This window comes from Sclerotinia sclerotiorum, genomic scaffold (assembly GCF_000146945.2).
Source record: "Sclerotinia sclerotiorum 1980 UF-70 scaffold_9 genomic scaffold, whole genome shotgun sequence".
Classification (NCBI taxonomy): Eukaryota; Fungi; Ascomycota; class Leotiomycetes; order Helotiales; family Sclerotiniaceae; genus Sclerotinia; species Sclerotinia sclerotiorum.
Window position 1 is genome coordinate 878,116 of NW_001820827.1, and position 16,355 is coordinate 894,470.

The 16,355-nt window shown below is 40.4% G+C and overlaps 8 protein-coding genes across 8 annotated transcripts; 5 read left to right on the forward strand and 3 right to left on the reverse strand.

Annotated features, from left to right (window-relative positions):
• Window positions 1-236: 236 nt before the first annotated feature.
• SS1G_07270 (hypothetical protein) lies at window positions 237-803 on the forward strand (the record flags this gene model as incomplete). Its single annotated transcript, XM_001591774.1, has 1 exon — window positions 237-803. The coding sequence occupies one exon, from the start codon at window positions 237-239 to the stop codon at window positions 801-803; it is 567 nt and encodes a 188-aa protein (XP_001591824.1).
• A 1,494-nt stretch (window positions 804-2,297) lies between these two features.
• SS1G_07271 (predicted protein) lies at window positions 2,298-3,618 on the forward strand (the record flags this gene model as incomplete). Its single annotated transcript, XM_001591775.1, has 4 exons — window positions 2,298-2,417; window positions 2,504-2,825; window positions 3,428-3,489; window positions 3,580-3,618. The coding sequence occupies 4 exons, from the start codon at window positions 2,298-2,300 to the stop codon at window positions 3,616-3,618; spliced, it is 543 nt and encodes a 180-aa protein (XP_001591825.1).
• A 266-nt stretch (window positions 3,619-3,884) lies between these two features.
• On the forward strand, window positions 3,885-6,901 carry SS1G_07272 (hypothetical protein; the record flags this gene model as incomplete). The annotated part of the gene is made up of 5 exons (XM_001591776.1): window positions 3,885-3,952; window positions 4,386-4,504; window positions 4,551-5,412; window positions 5,471-5,956; window positions 6,025-6,901. The coding sequence occupies 5 exons, from the start codon at window positions 3,885-3,887 to the stop codon at window positions 6,899-6,901; spliced, it is 2,412 nt and encodes an 803-aa protein (XP_001591826.1).
• A 975-nt stretch (window positions 6,902-7,876) lies between these two features.
• Window positions 7,877-9,576, reverse strand: SS1G_07273 (hypothetical protein; the record flags this gene model as incomplete). Its single annotated transcript, XM_001591777.1, has 5 exons — window positions 7,877-8,106; window positions 8,179-8,260; window positions 8,396-9,247; window positions 9,295-9,510; window positions 9,559-9,576. The coding sequence occupies 5 exons, from the start codon at window positions 9,574-9,576 to the stop codon at window positions 7,877-7,879; spliced, it is 1,398 nt and encodes a 465-aa protein (XP_001591827.1).
• A 769-nt stretch (window positions 9,577-10,345) lies between these two features.
• On the forward strand, window positions 10,346-11,021 carry SS1G_07274 (predicted protein; the record flags this gene model as incomplete). Its single annotated transcript, XM_001591778.1, has 2 exons — window positions 10,346-10,441; window positions 10,686-11,021. 2 exons carry the CDS (start codon window positions 10,346-10,348, stop codon window positions 11,019-11,021), a joined length of 432 nt encoding a protein of 143 aa, XP_001591828.1.
• A 508-nt stretch (window positions 11,022-11,529) lies between these two features.
• SS1G_07275 (predicted protein) lies at window positions 11,530-12,297 on the reverse strand (the record flags this gene model as incomplete). The annotated part of the gene is made up of 1 exon (XM_001591779.1): window positions 11,530-12,297. One exon carries the CDS (start codon window positions 12,295-12,297, stop codon window positions 11,530-11,532), a length of 768 nt encoding a protein of 255 aa, XP_001591829.1.
• Window positions 12,298-13,597: 1,300 nt separating this feature from the next.
• On the reverse strand, window positions 13,598-15,752 carry SS1G_07276 (hypothetical protein; the record flags this gene model as incomplete). The annotated part of the gene is made up of 5 exons (XM_001591780.1): window positions 13,598-14,073; window positions 14,150-14,552; window positions 14,787-14,809; window positions 14,870-14,944; window positions 15,086-15,752. 5 exons carry the CDS (start codon window positions 15,750-15,752, stop codon window positions 13,598-13,600), a joined length of 1,644 nt encoding a protein of 547 aa, XP_001591830.1.
• Window positions 15,753-16,105: 353 nt separating this feature from the next.
• Window positions 16,106-16,294, forward strand: SS1G_07277 (predicted protein; the record flags this gene model as incomplete). Its single annotated transcript, XM_001591781.1, has 2 exons — window positions 16,106-16,147; window positions 16,184-16,294. 2 exons carry the CDS (start codon window positions 16,106-16,108, stop codon window positions 16,292-16,294), a joined length of 153 nt encoding a protein of 50 aa, XP_001591831.1.
• Between the last annotated feature and the right edge of the window lie 61 nt (window positions 16,295-16,355).

Consider the following 16,355-nt stretch of genomic DNA (forward strand, 5'->3'; position numbering starts at 1 on the left):
ATGAATCAATATCTTTTCAATTATATTGCAAGGCAAATGATATTATATGTATAAGATTACTATCGCATTCAAGTCATTTAACTCAACCACTTGATGTTGGATGTTTTAGTGTCCTAAAACGTTTGTATGGTTGTCAAATTGATGGATTTATCAAGGCATATATCAATCATATCTTCAAGGTTGAATTCTTTATAGCTTTTAAAGCTGCATATCAAGAATCAATTACAGTTCAGAATATGAAAGCTGGGTTTCGAGGAACTGGATTAATACCATTTAATCCCGAAGCTGTACTCTCAAAATTAGATATTCGAATTCATACACCTACTCCTCCTCCTTTCGATTTGGATCTTTGGATCTCTCAAACCCCTCACAATCCAACTGAAGCTCTTTCTCAATCAACTTTAGTAAAATCTCGAATATCTCGTCATCAATCAAGCTCTCCTACACCTATATTCAAAACTGTACTAGCTTTAACTAAAGGCATAGAAAGATTGGCACATGAAAATACACTTTTAAGTGCAGAAAACCGTACACTTCGGAAGGCAAATAAAGCATTAAGCAAACATCGACATGCAAAAAAAACTCAATTACGGCAAGGAGGAGTACTTACTAGACAAGAAGCTATGGATATATTATCTCAGCAAGAGGTTGATATTCAGATTCAACGCGACGAGCGTCAAAATGGGGGGAATTCTAATGGGGAAGCATCTTCTAGTAGATGCTGTAGTAAGTGTGGAAAGCCAGGTCATAATTCAAGAACTTGTCAAATCAATATAATAGATCCTAGATTATTAGATTCCTAATAGTTTCAATCAATTGATTCAATTGTTGTTGAATAATATATACTTGAAAGTGTAAATTGAGGTGAAAGTGGCCCACTCGGTGATATGGCCCACTCGGTGATAAATTACGTTATTTATTACTTGCATGATTTTTTGTCGTATTACATAATCATTTAGATGATCAGGAAAGAAAATAACAAAGGACTCTAAAACATTGTGGGCATTAGTTCACCCCGAATAACACCTTCTTATTCCCTCTGATATACACACCTATCATACTTGCCCAGTACTGAAATCCTATCACCAATGACAATATTGAGGATATTATTGAGGCTAAGGGCCACATATTGCTGCAATCACAAGATCCAACATGGTTTTCTTTAATAACATTCCAGCTCCATCCTTTGTCGATAATGCAATTTCTTTCACTTATCTTCAAGCTAGTAAGTTGGAACATATATTTATATAGTAGTTTCGAGAAGAAATAAGTAACTCTTCCTAAATCTTCACATCTTCTTCACTTATTCAACACGGAAAATGCCTGTAACTACAAGATCTCGGTCTAAAAAAGTTTCACCACCCATTCCACATGATGCGAAACCTCATCCTGCTGTCAATTCTTCCAGAAACAAGAGCCATCTCAAAAGCAATAATTCAAATGACTCCTCGATGAATCTTAATGTTTCCCCAAAACCACCCCCTCAGCCAAAACAAGAGCCCAAAAGGCGTCGCCCATTGCCGAAAATGAAATCAAAAAAAACATTTCCCAAAAGTCAGGATCTTGGAAAAGACGAACCAAACCAAACAAGCACAACCCTTTCCCCGCTTTCCACCTTCACTCACAACTTCTGCAAACATTGCGGTTGCCCAGATGGGATTTTTACCTCCATCGCTCATAGTTGTCTTCAGTGTGGACACCCGTTTGGAGATCACCATGAAATGGACAATCCTTGGCGTCCATATTCTATTTACAAGTATCTTTGTGAGAGATCTGGTCTTATTGACTCAATTTTGCAGCGAGCAAGGAATTCGCAGGTAGTCGTTATTCGTTCTATTCCTGGAGTAGGCAAAACTATACTCCTTAAACTCCTGGGCTATCATATACTACAAAATTGTCCTGATCTAGAGCCGATATTCATTGAATGGAAGACAAGAAAAGAACGCAACGATCTTGAATATGACAAATATTTGCAACAGGAAACAGAAATATGGAAAGCAAAAAACACTGAATTTCGTCCTCACAACCAAGAAGCTACCAAAATATTTCTAATCGACGAAGGTGAAAATTCATACGAGGACGCTTCTTTCTGGAATGCACAGCTCAAAAATACGAACCTTCTCACACAACCAAAATACATAATTGCCTCCCGTCTTGGTATCTCCAGTCTTCCTGTTTTTCAAGAATCAGACTCTATAGCCCAGATGACTCGTAAAAATTCTTTTTTGTACCTAGAACTGCGTCCGTCGGCTAATGATAAACAACATCTACTTTTTAAACCAGTCGACACACACACTATGATCATAAAGTGGGCTACAGCACATAACATTGAGCTTGAAAGTGGTGTCTCCGAATACCTTCATGCCGTTACTGATGGTCATGTGGGTATACTTGACACTATCTTGGAGATATTCAGGGTCAGTTTTCCTAATCCAAGTTTTCATTTCATACGCACCTCCCTAACATACAGATTTGTGTTTACTTATAACTTATTCTACTATAGTTCATTGGGAAGATGAACCATCAACCTCCAGTTACGCTTGACTTTTGCTATACCGTCATTCACGAGGACAATGAACTCCTCCTAAAGATGTTGAGTGGACCGGACAGGGGATTTTGGACACCTGGTGAAGAGGCTTTAGTAAGACAATATCTGATTGATTCTTCTTCTTACTACGATCTTCTATTCTCGAATGTTGTAGAAGCATTACGCAAAGTGGCAACATTACTCCATGGCTATACCGTACCAGCCCCTTACTTCGACCGGACATTGACTTTCTGTCACAAGGCCGGTTTACTGCATACGGAACAAAGACAACCTGGAAGTGAGGAAATCACATACTTTTTTGCTTCCCCAATACATCGAAAGTATGTATCTCTTATTTAGTTATCTATCTACCTTCCGGTTATATTGACTGTAGATTACAGAATCGCATGTCGTCACCTTTTTGCAGCTTCGGAACCAGATACTATTCTGGATGAAATCCCTCTTCAGCAAACATGCTTCAATGCGATTGAACGGTTTAATTTGTCTAGTTTGAAGGAACATTTCAAGATAACTTTTAAATGGAAGAGGCTTTTAAAGACAGCAATCCAGGACGAGATCTACCGCTGCCTCAATCGAGAGCTTCATAATATAGAAATTATTTCCGAATATCCTTATCTTACAAATGAACGACTCGATTTCTATATCTCTAAAAAGAAATGGGGCATTGAAATACTTCAATGTTCGGATAAAGAAGCAATGAATGAATATATAAGCCAATTTCGTATCGAAGGCAAATATCATGGATGGAGTGTCATGGATGATTTTATTATTCTTATGTTTGGGGGGAGAGATTCATTCCAGCCACAAGATATTAAAGGTAATGCCATTTTTTAACTTTGAGATCATATCTAATTCTGATATCATTCTCTTCATCTTTAGATGTCGACGTACACTCTCACATTATTCAAATCGCTATTGATTTTGAGAAATATACTGCGGGAGTATATACATATGACAACAAACTACTAGTAACCCTGGACTTGGGCCGAGAAAGACAGCGATCCCGTTCCGTGGGGCCTAATACTAATCAGGAGAGTGGGGATGCTTATGTGGTTCGAACTCTTTTCTAAACGAGCCTGGGAAAGCCAAGCACACTCACCTGGAAGCGGCTCATGCAAGGTTGACTCAAAAAATTGAAGGGAAGAAGTCCTGAGTGAGAAATCAAAAGAGGTGGATATTGTTTTTTTATTGTTGGATTGATGACGGCGTCTTTGAGTCAACAATTTTATCACGTTGCCTTATGAATTTTAAGATATATCTCTCTAACTTCAAAATGGCCCAGTGTCTTCTGTGTTCTATTAAATATTTCTCTTAAACATCATGAAGATTCTCGCTTATGACCAAGGCTCGCAGCTTTGATGTAGGTGCAATACAACTCAGATGCCCTAACAGCTGGGATGATGTGTATGTTGTTTACTTTCTGAATAATTCTTTGCGTTTCATAGATTAGTAGGGGAGAACTAAGTTCGGGGTGAAATCTTGGCAGTGCTGAAGGTGGGATTAGTAGAAGGTGCGAAGTGAAAATAATAGTTGCGGGAAGAACCATGGATGTAAGATTACATTAACGCTGTTGTTTACTTTCAACAATATTTGAAGGAATCACCTATCACAGGCTGTAATTTATACTTTACTGCAAGTAAAGATCTTAGCAAGGGCAATCGTACTCTCTAAGATAAACTCTCCATACTTTATCAACAGGCTTATATCTTTATCACTTCCTCGTATGTCATACAAATCATTCTTATGGCTATTCATCCCTATATATACTGGATACGGATTCTCTTCTTACACATTATCTACAAGCACATCTTAACTAAACCTAAGCATACATCATTAGACTCACAAAAATCACAACACAAAAAAGCATGACCGCTGTAACTTCAACCTCATCTACCCAAAAAGCCCTCAATACTTTCTGGAAGAATAAACTCACATCCGATGAAATAATCACCCAGTGTATGTTTTGTTCCAATAACAAGTTGACATGACTGATAACATTTAGCACCCAATGTTCTCCCCAAACATATATACAAACGACTTGCCGGGCAACAAAAATCCAAGGACAATATCTCTGGTTGTAGCGTCAACACCTCCTACGATGCTGCTGTAAAAGAATGCCAAGCTAAAGTTGCGGCCATTGTCGCAGAATGCAGACGCAATAATATTAAATACACCGATAATGATTTTGATCTCGATGACATGGATTATTGTCTAAAGCCTCTCACAGTTACCGTACCAGGCACATTGAATGGAGAAGAGCATACACAGACTGGCCCTCCAAAGAAAACAAACAATGTGAAGACGGTCATTACACGAACCGGAATCGTGAAGCTGACTGCGGCCGAAGTACGAGGGCCTGCTTGTGCAAAAAGAGTTGGTGATATCTTCGAAAATCCCAAGTTTTTCATTGAGCATGAGGCTCATGTACAAGATATACGCCAAGGTTCAGAGGGAGATTGTTGGTTCATTTCTTCTTTGGCATGTCTTACCATAGACGAGGCATTTCCACGACTCATTAATAAACTTTGTCCGGAAAAGGCACGTAATGAGGAAATTGGAGTATACGGATTCGTTTTCTATCGTGATGGAGAATGGGTCTCAGAAATCATTGATGACAAACTATACCTTACCAATCCTGATTATGATGATTGCGACGATGATAGAAGATCTGTCTGGGATCGTTCCCATGGAAGACTAGACCCTGAATTTTCGCGTACAGAATATAAGAAGGCTTTTCAAACAGGTTCGAACGCTTTGTTTTTTGGATCTTGCGCCGATCCCAACGAGACTTGGTTACCGTTGATTGAGAAGGCTTTTGCAAAAGTGCATGGCGACTTCGATTCAATTAATGGTGGTTGGCCTGGGTGAGCTCTCCTTCATTGTTGCACACAATCAATGTAGTGGATCCTAATTCAGCACTAGTGAGGGCGTCGAAGATCTAACTGGAGGTGTTACTACCAAATTGATTTCCTCTGATATTCTAGATAAAGATAATTTCTGGACTCAAGGTCTATTAAAAGTAGGCAATGAATTCATATTCAATGCCGGCACAAGGAATTATACCCATCCTGATCTAGAAGAACTAGGAAGGCAAGGTATTGAGGATGACCACGCTTACTCTGTTCTTCGAGCGGTAGAATACCAAGGAAATCGTCTTTGTCTCCTGAAAAATCCTTGGGGGGAAACGGAATGGAATGGCCCATGGTCTGATGGTTCTAAAGAATGGACTAGGGAAGCACTTGATGCACTCAATCATAAGTTCGGTAACGAAGGTATTTTCTGGATGCCGTATGAGGATTTCCTTAGTAGATATGATGAAATCTGGAGAACGAGACTCTTTCATTGTGATTGGCTTTGCTGGAATGTTGCACAGCACTGGACTACTGTTAATGTACCTTGGTCTGGAGAGTAAGTAGCTATTCATTCCATTTCGTCCCTTTTTTAAGAGTACAGGTATCTTCATACTAACTCTTCAGTTATAACGAAACATTCTTTCACTTTACCATCTTCGAGCCAACCACAACCGTGGTTGTCCTCTCCCAACTTGACAACCGCTACTTTGGTGGCTTTGCTGGGCAATATACTTACTCCCTCTCTTTCTATCTACACTCCTCAGGACAAAAATCTCATATCGTCCGCGGCTACTCAAGTGGTGATCGTTCCGCAACTACTGAAATCTTCCTCGAAGCAGGTACTTATGAAGTGTTTCTTCAAATCACTGGATATCGTGATGATACACTTCCGAAGGTGGAAGATGTCGTCAAGCAAAATTGGCTCAGTAGAAGAGATAAATTGATTCAAATCGGTTTGAAGCATGATATGGCTTATGCTAAGGGTACGATTGATGAAAATTTCTCAAAGAAAAATGAGAGAATGTCTCTCGCTACATCTGCTATTCTTACCCCACCTATAACTCCCCCCGTTACGCCATCCACTCCTTCTTCCGAAAATGCGCCAGAAATGGATAAACATGCATGGAATGCTTCCTGCATTATCGGCCTCAAAGTTTATACGTATCAAACGATAGCAACGATTGGGCTAGGAAAAGCAACTGATACAGATGAGGTTGAAACGATTGAAAATGCAGACGAGAAAGGACAGGCTATTCGTAAGATACTTTCTACACTAGATGACACGTTCTCGAGTAACTTACATAAGATGAAGATTAGGACGAAAAAGAAAAGTTTAAAGGTAAAGTGGAAATTTCATGGTAGAAATTGGAAGGAGGAGACTGGATTGTGTGATGAGAAAAAAGGGGGGAAGAGGGAGAGGAAGGAGAAGAAGAGGGAACGGAAAAGGGAAAGAAAGGAAGAGAAGAGCAGGGAGAAGAGAAAGAGGAAAAGGAAGTTGTAGATTGATAGACTTGGGATGAGGTTTAAGGTTTAATAGTAAACATCAATGTCTCTATACATGGAATGCGGCTGAAGTTTGAAAGCAGCATTGCTTTTTCGATCCAGGCAGGATCACAGAAGATCCGTCTTTTTACTTAATTTTCCGTGATCTAGAATATATACTAAAGTCTGGCAAATACCTAGCTCTGAACATATTTGGATTAATATCTTTTTTTTTCCTACGGATCCGCAGATTTTTGAAGGGGATTTGACATCATGTAATTTCATAAATCATGCCATTTAATAACAACTTAAAGAGAGCTTTTCACCACTAACAATTATCAAATTCCTTTTGGGGCAAGTCCCGATTGGCTGTTCTACCTTGGTCAGGCTTTTTTATTTTCTTAATGATGATTAAGATTTATTATATCGGAACTGGTATCCACGAAATCAGAGTATAAATGGAATATCAAAGGAAGGTAATAATTATCAATATAAATATCTAATCTTATACCCAAGGAAATCATCTACTATAAATACTACAAAATTAGAACTTCAAAATCCCGATCTTTATATTATGAAATAGTAACTTCTAATTTTGATTTTGCAAAGATTAATATGATAGAGTGATTTTTTCCTTTGAGGTTGCAGTTTTGTTAGATATTTCGAAAAAAAAAAAAAAAAAAAAAAAAAAGAGATGAATGAATATAAAATTTTAGTTTTAGTAGTATATGCAGTTGATAAGACTTACTTTTGTCTAGATTTAGATGAATCAATAGAGATTGCTTGAAGAACATCCAGATGTAAATGAACTTTGCTACTTGATCAATTTCAAAAATCCCCTCATACCAATGTAAGTTATCAACTCAACCTCCACAAATCCACATATCTTAACCCTAATAACAGTACAATAACTAGGTATATACCAATCTTTCTTTCAAATCTCTAATTAACAATCTCAAAATATCTCAACAAAACATACCATCTCTAAACTCCCTTACATCTTTTCCGCCGCCGGATCCAAATATCTCAATGCACTGCCCGTCAAATACAGACTACCTGTTACCAAACACTCCATAGCATGATTTTGGTATCCAATTCTTGTAGCTAGATCAATTGCAGCTGTATTATTAGGTTCTAGGAGGATACTAGAGTTAGGTGAGAGATTTTGCCATGTTTGGGCGTAGGAACGCATGGCTGAGGTATCGGAGTCTGTTATTTTTGAGGCTGTGGGTAGGTAATTAGTTTAGTTGGACATGAAATAGGGAGGAATGGTCAAGGATAAGGAAAGATACTTACAATCATCCCAATCGGTCGTAAAGATTACATGTTTAATTTTACATCTATGTCTCTCCAACGCTTTTACCAAACTCTCGACGACCTTTTCCCCATCCCCTCTCGTCCGGTGAGCAAAAACTACTACTTTTGGATTTCCCGGCTCCTGACAACTCAAAATCGTCTCTTTAATTCTACGAAGCGCATATGAGAAAGGAGATAGTGTAGCTTCTTCACATACACTCAGCGCAAACCATTCGGCCGCTTTAGGAACAGTTTGAGGATGATGCGCACCATCTAGAAACCAGGAGTTCTGTCCTAGTTCCAGTTTGTGGAAACGGCCTGGCCAGAAAAATCTATCTAGACCAATGGAAATGTCTTCAGAGGAAAGAGTTGGGTATTTTTCATCGCATGTGGAGATGAGATATGCATCTGTGAGTGCAAGTGCCAATGAGCATCCGTATCTCTTGATGTCTGTTTTGAGCGCATGTGCAGTGATTGGAAGACGATGGTCTTCGGTCACAAAGTTCAAAGAGACTGCTTTCTCGTTCGCACGTTCTTCGAGAACTTTTCTTACGTCAGGGTTTTGGGGGATAGAAAACGCAGGAGCGTTGGTTTTCATGATACCTCCTGCATGCCAAGCGAGATCTGTTGAAGAAGGATCACCTGCATCGATGTAATCTACGTGAATCTGAGCGATTCCCACGGCTGTAGGTTTGACAAAATTCGTGGCATCATTGTCTCCTCCGCTATGAGTTTCCATGATAGCCACATCAACATCTTCGCAAATAAATGCATAAACAGCAACCAGTAGTCTCAATTGCATATAATCCGGCATCATTGTCTCGGAGAACTTGCTAGAAAGAATTTCCCACACCTCGAAGAAATATCTAGCAAATTTATCCTCTGATATTGGTTTGGAATTGATCTTGATTGGTTCTCGGATGTTTGGGGAGTAGGGGTTGGTGTATAACCCAATTTTCCTCAATACACCTGTTCGGGAAGCATAGGACGAGAGAAAGGATTTTACGAACATACATGTGGATTCTTTGCCTTTTGTTCCCGTAACATGGATGACGTGGAACTCTTTGTGCTAGAGACACGATTAGAGTATTTTCTAAAGCGGAGGATATTGCTTACTGTGTACCCAAGAGCATCAAGCCACTCATTCATACTTTCATTTTCAGGTTTTTTTGGGATACCTCCTGATGTGCTCAGCCTGTTTTTTGTTCTCTCACTGGAAGAATCCTCTCCACCACTACTACCACATGTCGTTTTCTTCAGCAACTGAGAAGCTCTACTACGTCTGCTAATCTTGACGCGATATTTTCTACTTTCAAGTAGTGTAACAGCATTCTAATCGATTTTTAGTAGATGGTGTAAGGAAAATGGGAGGAAACTTACTCGATAAGATCGCTCCATTTTGTCCTAATTCGTTACAACAGGTTCAGTTGTAACAATCAAAAATGAAGTAAAAAGCCAAGCTGCGAGCGGGCTGAAAAAGTAATGTTTATCGCAAGCCATGACGTTGATTAAGGTCTTGTTGGGACTGACCATACATTTCATATTTGGAAGCAAAGAAACACTAACGGTTGGTCATTATTACATATATCACGACATTTCAGGCCCTGAGGATTCAACATTGGTCGTATATGGTCTTTCCAACGGTGCGGCGAAGTGACACAAAACCCGTGTATGGTTAACGCCATAGGGAAATTGGCGCCTAGAAGTTATAGGATTGTTGTTGGGAGACGCCCGGAATACAATTGAGGTCCATTTTCAGGTGAACCTGTGTCGGGGCAGATCTGGGCTTGCCTCATTGCCACTTGGTGAAGACCGAATAATGAAAGAAGGCAGTTATTAGTTACTATTAGTCGCAATAGAATATACGTTGATGGACGGATTAAGTATTCATCAAGTTGATTTGAAATGTCTGAGATTTCTGCATCCATATCCCTCTTAGCCCTATAAGCTTTCGCATACGCGCTAGCATGGTAGGCAGTTTTAGTGTGCGATTTGAGATTAGTAAGCAGATCGTGCGTGACTTCACTTCACGCAATTTCTCATGCTCAACATCATAAAATTCAAGAAACATAAGTCTTACATGATGAGGAACAGATCGGCATACCATCAAAAACGTATATTATGAATTACCATCGGTTCGAAATACCATTCCAGATGATTTACTATCATGTTAAGATTCACGGACCATAGTCTAATTGTGGGTAGCCTCACTGTTAATCGATCGCTCTCTCTGCATCTAAAGCGTACGAAATATTACGGAAAAGTTATTGGAAAAGGTCTATATTCCGTCTAATTGATCTCATAGGAGTTAAGATTGACGTAGGTGAAGGAGTACAATTAAAAAAAGAGGAAAGGCTCAGCGAAAAGGAAATGGCACGGCATTATTCAGCAATTCGAAGACGGAGATGATTCTTATTCCACAAGATTTCAATCTGAAGATGAGAATGGGGTTTTAACAGCTTCGGAATACTTCAATATCAGTCCGAGTAGCCACATTCTAGGTCTAGGGTTTTGAGGTGATTGTCAAAACCCGTTCCGGACCATTCTTCCCTGGCTTTCCAACTGTTATTCACGATTACCTTGTATCTATCACTTTCACTCGCAAAGCATCGGACACGGGACAGATGAGCTATTTCAGATCGGATTATGGTTATGAAACATCAACAACATGGCTTTTGTTGTCTAAGATGGAAGGGCTACACAAAGTTCTGGTTCGTGTTGATGTAGTATTCAGCTTGTGTTACTCAAGTATCCAACTTGTACTTGGAATATGGGAAATTAGAATGCCATCAAACCCCACAATACTGCCTTTTGTTACACGCCGATCGAAGTTGTGGGATTAAACCGTTGAAACATGGCATATTGTACACGTATTGGGAGCACCAATGACATTCCATGTCGAAAAATAGAAGGGTTTCACATATCGTACAAAAAACGACAACATTGAGGCATTTTAGACTTGAAACTAAAGAATCATACAAAATTTTATGATCTGTTCTTAATTCCCATTGATAAAATCTAGTTGAGAGATAACTTCCTCTGGTCATTTGTATCTCAAATGTTGAAGTGAAGTGCTACAGAAGTCCTCCACGTCACCTTCGACCAGCAAATTCGCTATAATGAAGACTTTGATAGTCCGAAAGGTCCTCTTTTTGGGAAGCTCCGGCATCAACTACATCCCGAAGACAAAACAAGCCCCTCAGCTTAAAACCGCTTTATACGAAAAACCACCCAGACGTCACCGAAACACGTAAAAAAGCATCACGATGTTCACCAGACCATGTAGTACCCAGTGACTACCCAAATCTAGGCAAACGAGCCATCGAGATTCCGACAAACACGCTCTTTCTTTTATTGTTGCAAGTTGCGGTTCTTTCTCCCCTGCTCAGCCAACTTTCCAGCCAAAATGGAAACCTCACTCTCGGCCAACGAGTGTGCTCTCCTGATAGCTTCCTCTAACACTTCATCCAAGTCCTCTAATCCACGTTTGATTCTTGCCTGGATAATGTTCATTGTACCAGCCTTACGCGCCAAAGAATTATAATACAATTGATCTGGTGTAAGATCTACACCCACGTATTCTAAAGTCGTGGGTGATATAACTGTAGGTAATTCAGCTACCGGAGTCACACACGATTCCTGATTTCCCTTACGGATCGTCCATACAATGCGAGCAGGTCCTTGCGACAGCGGCTGCACGACACGCGTGTCAGGAATAGGTACTACAGTCGGTGTGAAACAACCATCTTTAATCTTCAACGCGATAATTTTTTTCGGTACCCACGGCTTCACCGGAGGCGCATCATCGGGCAATTTTGATCGCTTCGAAGCGGGACCAGAAGCAGTCACCGGCGCAAGTTCAATCTCTCGAGCTTGTCGAATGCGACTCAAAACGCCTTTACATATTTGTGCATCGTTAGTCCGAATGTTCGTGTGGGTTTTTAATTCATTTTTCAATTGCCACTCTAGAAACTCGAAGCTTTGACCAGTAGCATTCAATTCGTCGAATCGCTCTTGTGTCAACCGATGGATTCTCGCGAAACGTGCTGGTGCGCGTGCTAGGTTTTTGGTGTTAGACCCCCTAGTTCTTCCTGGTTTAGAAAGTGCTTTGCCAGACATCGTGTATGGTAACACTACTGTTTGTAGATTATCAGTATAACTAAACTGATGTTTAGGGATATGCAGTTCTTGAGATATTCGATCTGACTTCAACGATCGAACGATGGATATTTTAATATCCTGCCGGTATCTGTATCGATGTGCAAATTCGTGCCCGGCAAGAACCAGATATCTCTAGAATAATAAGCAAGTGCTAAAGAGAGAATGTTGCAAGAAATAAATGTATCTTGTAGTGGTATGCTTGGAAGTTGCGTTATTTCTATTTCTCCTGTCGTTGAGGTTATTCTGTTGCGAAAGATATGGGGAGAACCAAATCTCAGAGGATGTGTTGAAACCTTTTAAACCATCGAGATGCTTTACAAACATCTTTAACCGTATTTTTCAACGGTATTCTCGAAACCGTATCCTCAAAACCATATTATTCAACCATGTCCGCGAAACCGTATCCTGGAAACCGTATCCTTCAACCACATTCTCCAACCATAATATCCCTATTATAACGCACAATCAAAGATTCGCGAATAACTCTAGATAAATAAAGTGAATACCGTATCAGCGATATAGGGAAAATTCACTTTTGCTTTATGGTACGCGAATTTTGAATGGACTATGCTATTTGGAGTAGAAGAGGTATTCTAAATCATCAACTAGCATTTTCTCGTTAGTATATGAAAATACTTTACATGTGAATAATTGAAAGCTCTTCTGCTTTGAACAGAATGTTTTCGATATCTGAGGAGTTTGTAACTATGTTAGGGGCTGATAAGTTAATGAGCGGATGAGCTTCCAATCTGGAAAGAGGTTTCTATTCTCCTGCTTGAAATGTTGAAGGTTTTTACTTGCAGCCATGTTTGATATCTATACAGATGAAAAATTCCAATAGAAGGAGCTCGTGTTTACTCGATACTATACGTCTGAAGATGCAACTCATCATCTTTTGAATACTATGAATATACGAGTATTGTCTGAATAATATTAATAACAATAATCATCACCAATTACAGTCGTATCAGCATCGATTATTGATATAAACCGTGGCTGTGAGATGTTTATACATGTATAGTATAATATTATTGTATAGATTCTATAATCTCATCGAAGACCTCTTGAATCGACGGATATCCTGGATCTAAATTTCTGCCAGAATCGCTCACGAAATTCCCATAAACCGTCCCTGATCAACCCAGTATATACTACCCATTTGCAAACCAATTAGTGATATTATATCCCCATAATCCTTACCAAAAACCGAACTCCGTATTCCAATCCGAATCGCAACCCCAACCCCACAACCCACAACTCACAACACATCCGCCTCACCCCAATACCAAGTATCATCACCCACCCTCTCACCCTCACCTTCCCTCACCGAAAACCCATTCCCTAAATACGCAAACCTATTAACCTCCCCTCTCCCACTTCCACCTTCCCCTCCCCCTCCTTCTCTCCCCCCACTCCTCCACTCAAAATCCTCCCACCTAGGCCCCTCCAACATATGAAAAAAATGCGCCTGACTCCCCGGATGCAGCGCCAAAACCGATCCGTCACTCCTCCCATCCCGATACCAACTTCTCACACCCTTATCCATCCAAACCGTTCTCGGCATAAAACTCTCTATGAACTCCGCATATTCTTTTACTGCTTGCGGCAAGGGTCTAAAGGAAGAAATATTTTCTTTTTGGCATTTTTGTATGAATTTTAGAGCGAAGGCGCTGAGTTGTTCGGTGATGATGGGGATGGCGCCGTGGGCTAGGGGACCGTTGGGGCCGAGGAATGCTGGGGTTTTGTGTTAGGTTTTTGGGGAAGTTGATGATTACGGGGGGTTGCTGGTGCAGGGAGGGAGGGTGCTTACTGATGTAATTCGGCATACCGGAGATCATACACGACATATATGCCTGAGATTGATTATTTGTCCAAAGACCCTGTAAATTTACATGTTCGCCAATAATTGGAAAATGCGGAATAAACGAACAGTTGAAACCTGTAGCGCAAACTATAGCGTCGACTTCGATCAATTTACCATTTGTCAGTTTGATGCCGTTGGGTTGCACTTCTTGAATGCTGGAGGTGATGACGTCGACATTTGGTTGTGTTAAAGCCTTTAGATAGCCGATGCCGGGAGTTACTCGTCGACATCCGACGGGAAAGTAGGGTATTAGTGCTTCAAGGAGGTGTTTGTCGTAGTTGAGGGCTTCGGCCATGTACAGTGAGATGACGCGTTTGGCTTCTAGTGCTTCGAGACTGCCTCGTAGGGTCTTTTACTTATATTAGACAGTAGTTGAGACTTGACATAGAAGTCTACTCACAGTTTTAAATCGCTTATTAGACAAAGCTTCAATAGCTTTTAGAAACTTTGTGTATTTTTTCGGGTCTTCCCGAAATTTCTGGATTTGTTTCTCTGAGAACTTATGCGCAGTGTCGAGTTCGTACTCTTCCATAATATGTGAAACTGCCTAGCTATTTGGAGAAATCCAAGTCTTCGTTCTCACAAAGTGGGAAAGTTTTGCAACCTCTAAACAATGATTAGCCATTGAACCAAAACATTGTATCATCTGTATTAGGAAAGTCTAACCTTGCTGTAAAACTGGAACAATCTGGACACCAGAGGCACCGTTTCCAATGACGGCCACTCTTTTGTCCTTGAGATCTATATCCTTCTGCCACTTAGCAGTATGTACAAGATCCCCTTTGAAAGAATGTAAACCCTTGATATCTGGCCATTTCCAATTACTGTCATCCATTAATCCTGTCTGTAAAATACACAGAATGCAAACTTACTTGAACATACCACCAGAATTGAGCAAAAAATGACATCGGTCCTCGAAAACTACACCAGTGACCTCATTCTTAATACTCAAGACCCATTCTGCACACCCCTCATTCCATTCCGCACGGATAATTCTATGGGACAATCTAATACGATCTTTCAGCCCATACTTGCTACAAACATCGAGTAAATAATTCTGTATCTCCACACCCGGTGCAAACAGCGAGCTCCAAGCTGGATTCGGAGTATGAGAGAATTGATAATTATGAGACGGATCATCCGAAGCACATCCAGGGTAGCAGTTTTCAAACCACGTACCACCGATCTCTGGATTTTTGTCATAGACAACATGTTCGATATTGGTGCCATGTCTTTTTAAGGCTCGAGCCATGTTGATACCACTAACTCCTGCTCCAATGCTGATGACTTTCACCGGCCTCATGGTTCCCAACGGGTGTTCCTCTGTGGTACTGTCACATGTTACATTTTGTGAAACTTCAGGCCGGAAATGAGTTTGGGGAGGCCTTGGTTTGGTAACGGCATGGGTTGTCAGACTACGTCTGGAATGTCCAACAACGTGTTGCTTGTTATGCATGCCGGGAGTGTAGTGCCGAAGCGAGGTTGTTACGCATTGAATCGGCGATCGGAGGATATGATTCTGTCGTACAAGCATCGTAAACTTTGACATATTTGATGGTAATTAGAAAAATAGCATAGTGAGTAGCTAGATGGTGCAATAAAGCATGATTTTGTATACAAATAATTTATAAACTTCCTCAGCTCCCAAGAAGCAAAGGCATGCACTACTGGCAAAACCAGGTAATATGCCTAGTAAGCAATTCCTTCACATTCAAAAGTCTACAAGTGGATGTAAAGTCGGTCCGGAGCCAATACGAGTTATAAATTAAATCTTGTTATTTGGGCTTCTGCCTTGCCCTATCAAGAAGCCGAGCAATTGGATGAAGGATTTGAGACATTGAGGTGATTTATCGAGAAGAAATGTCTATGTAGCGGCCAGTGCTCGGAAACAGCCCCAAAAACATGGGAGCAGGAACCTCTGGGGAATGCGCTTTGTGGGCTTTAGTGGGGAAGATAAGGCTAAATTTAATGATGGTAAAGTGGTGTAAAGTGGGCGATTCCCAAGAAAATCAACCAGGGTTTAAATCGTCTGACAATGGGGGCCATGCATCGACCACAATGCGAACGGTTTTTACTCCACAAAGTGTCTGATGTTGTCTGATGTAATATGATGTAAGTTACCAGCGCCTATTTTGACATGGGAACATGGATC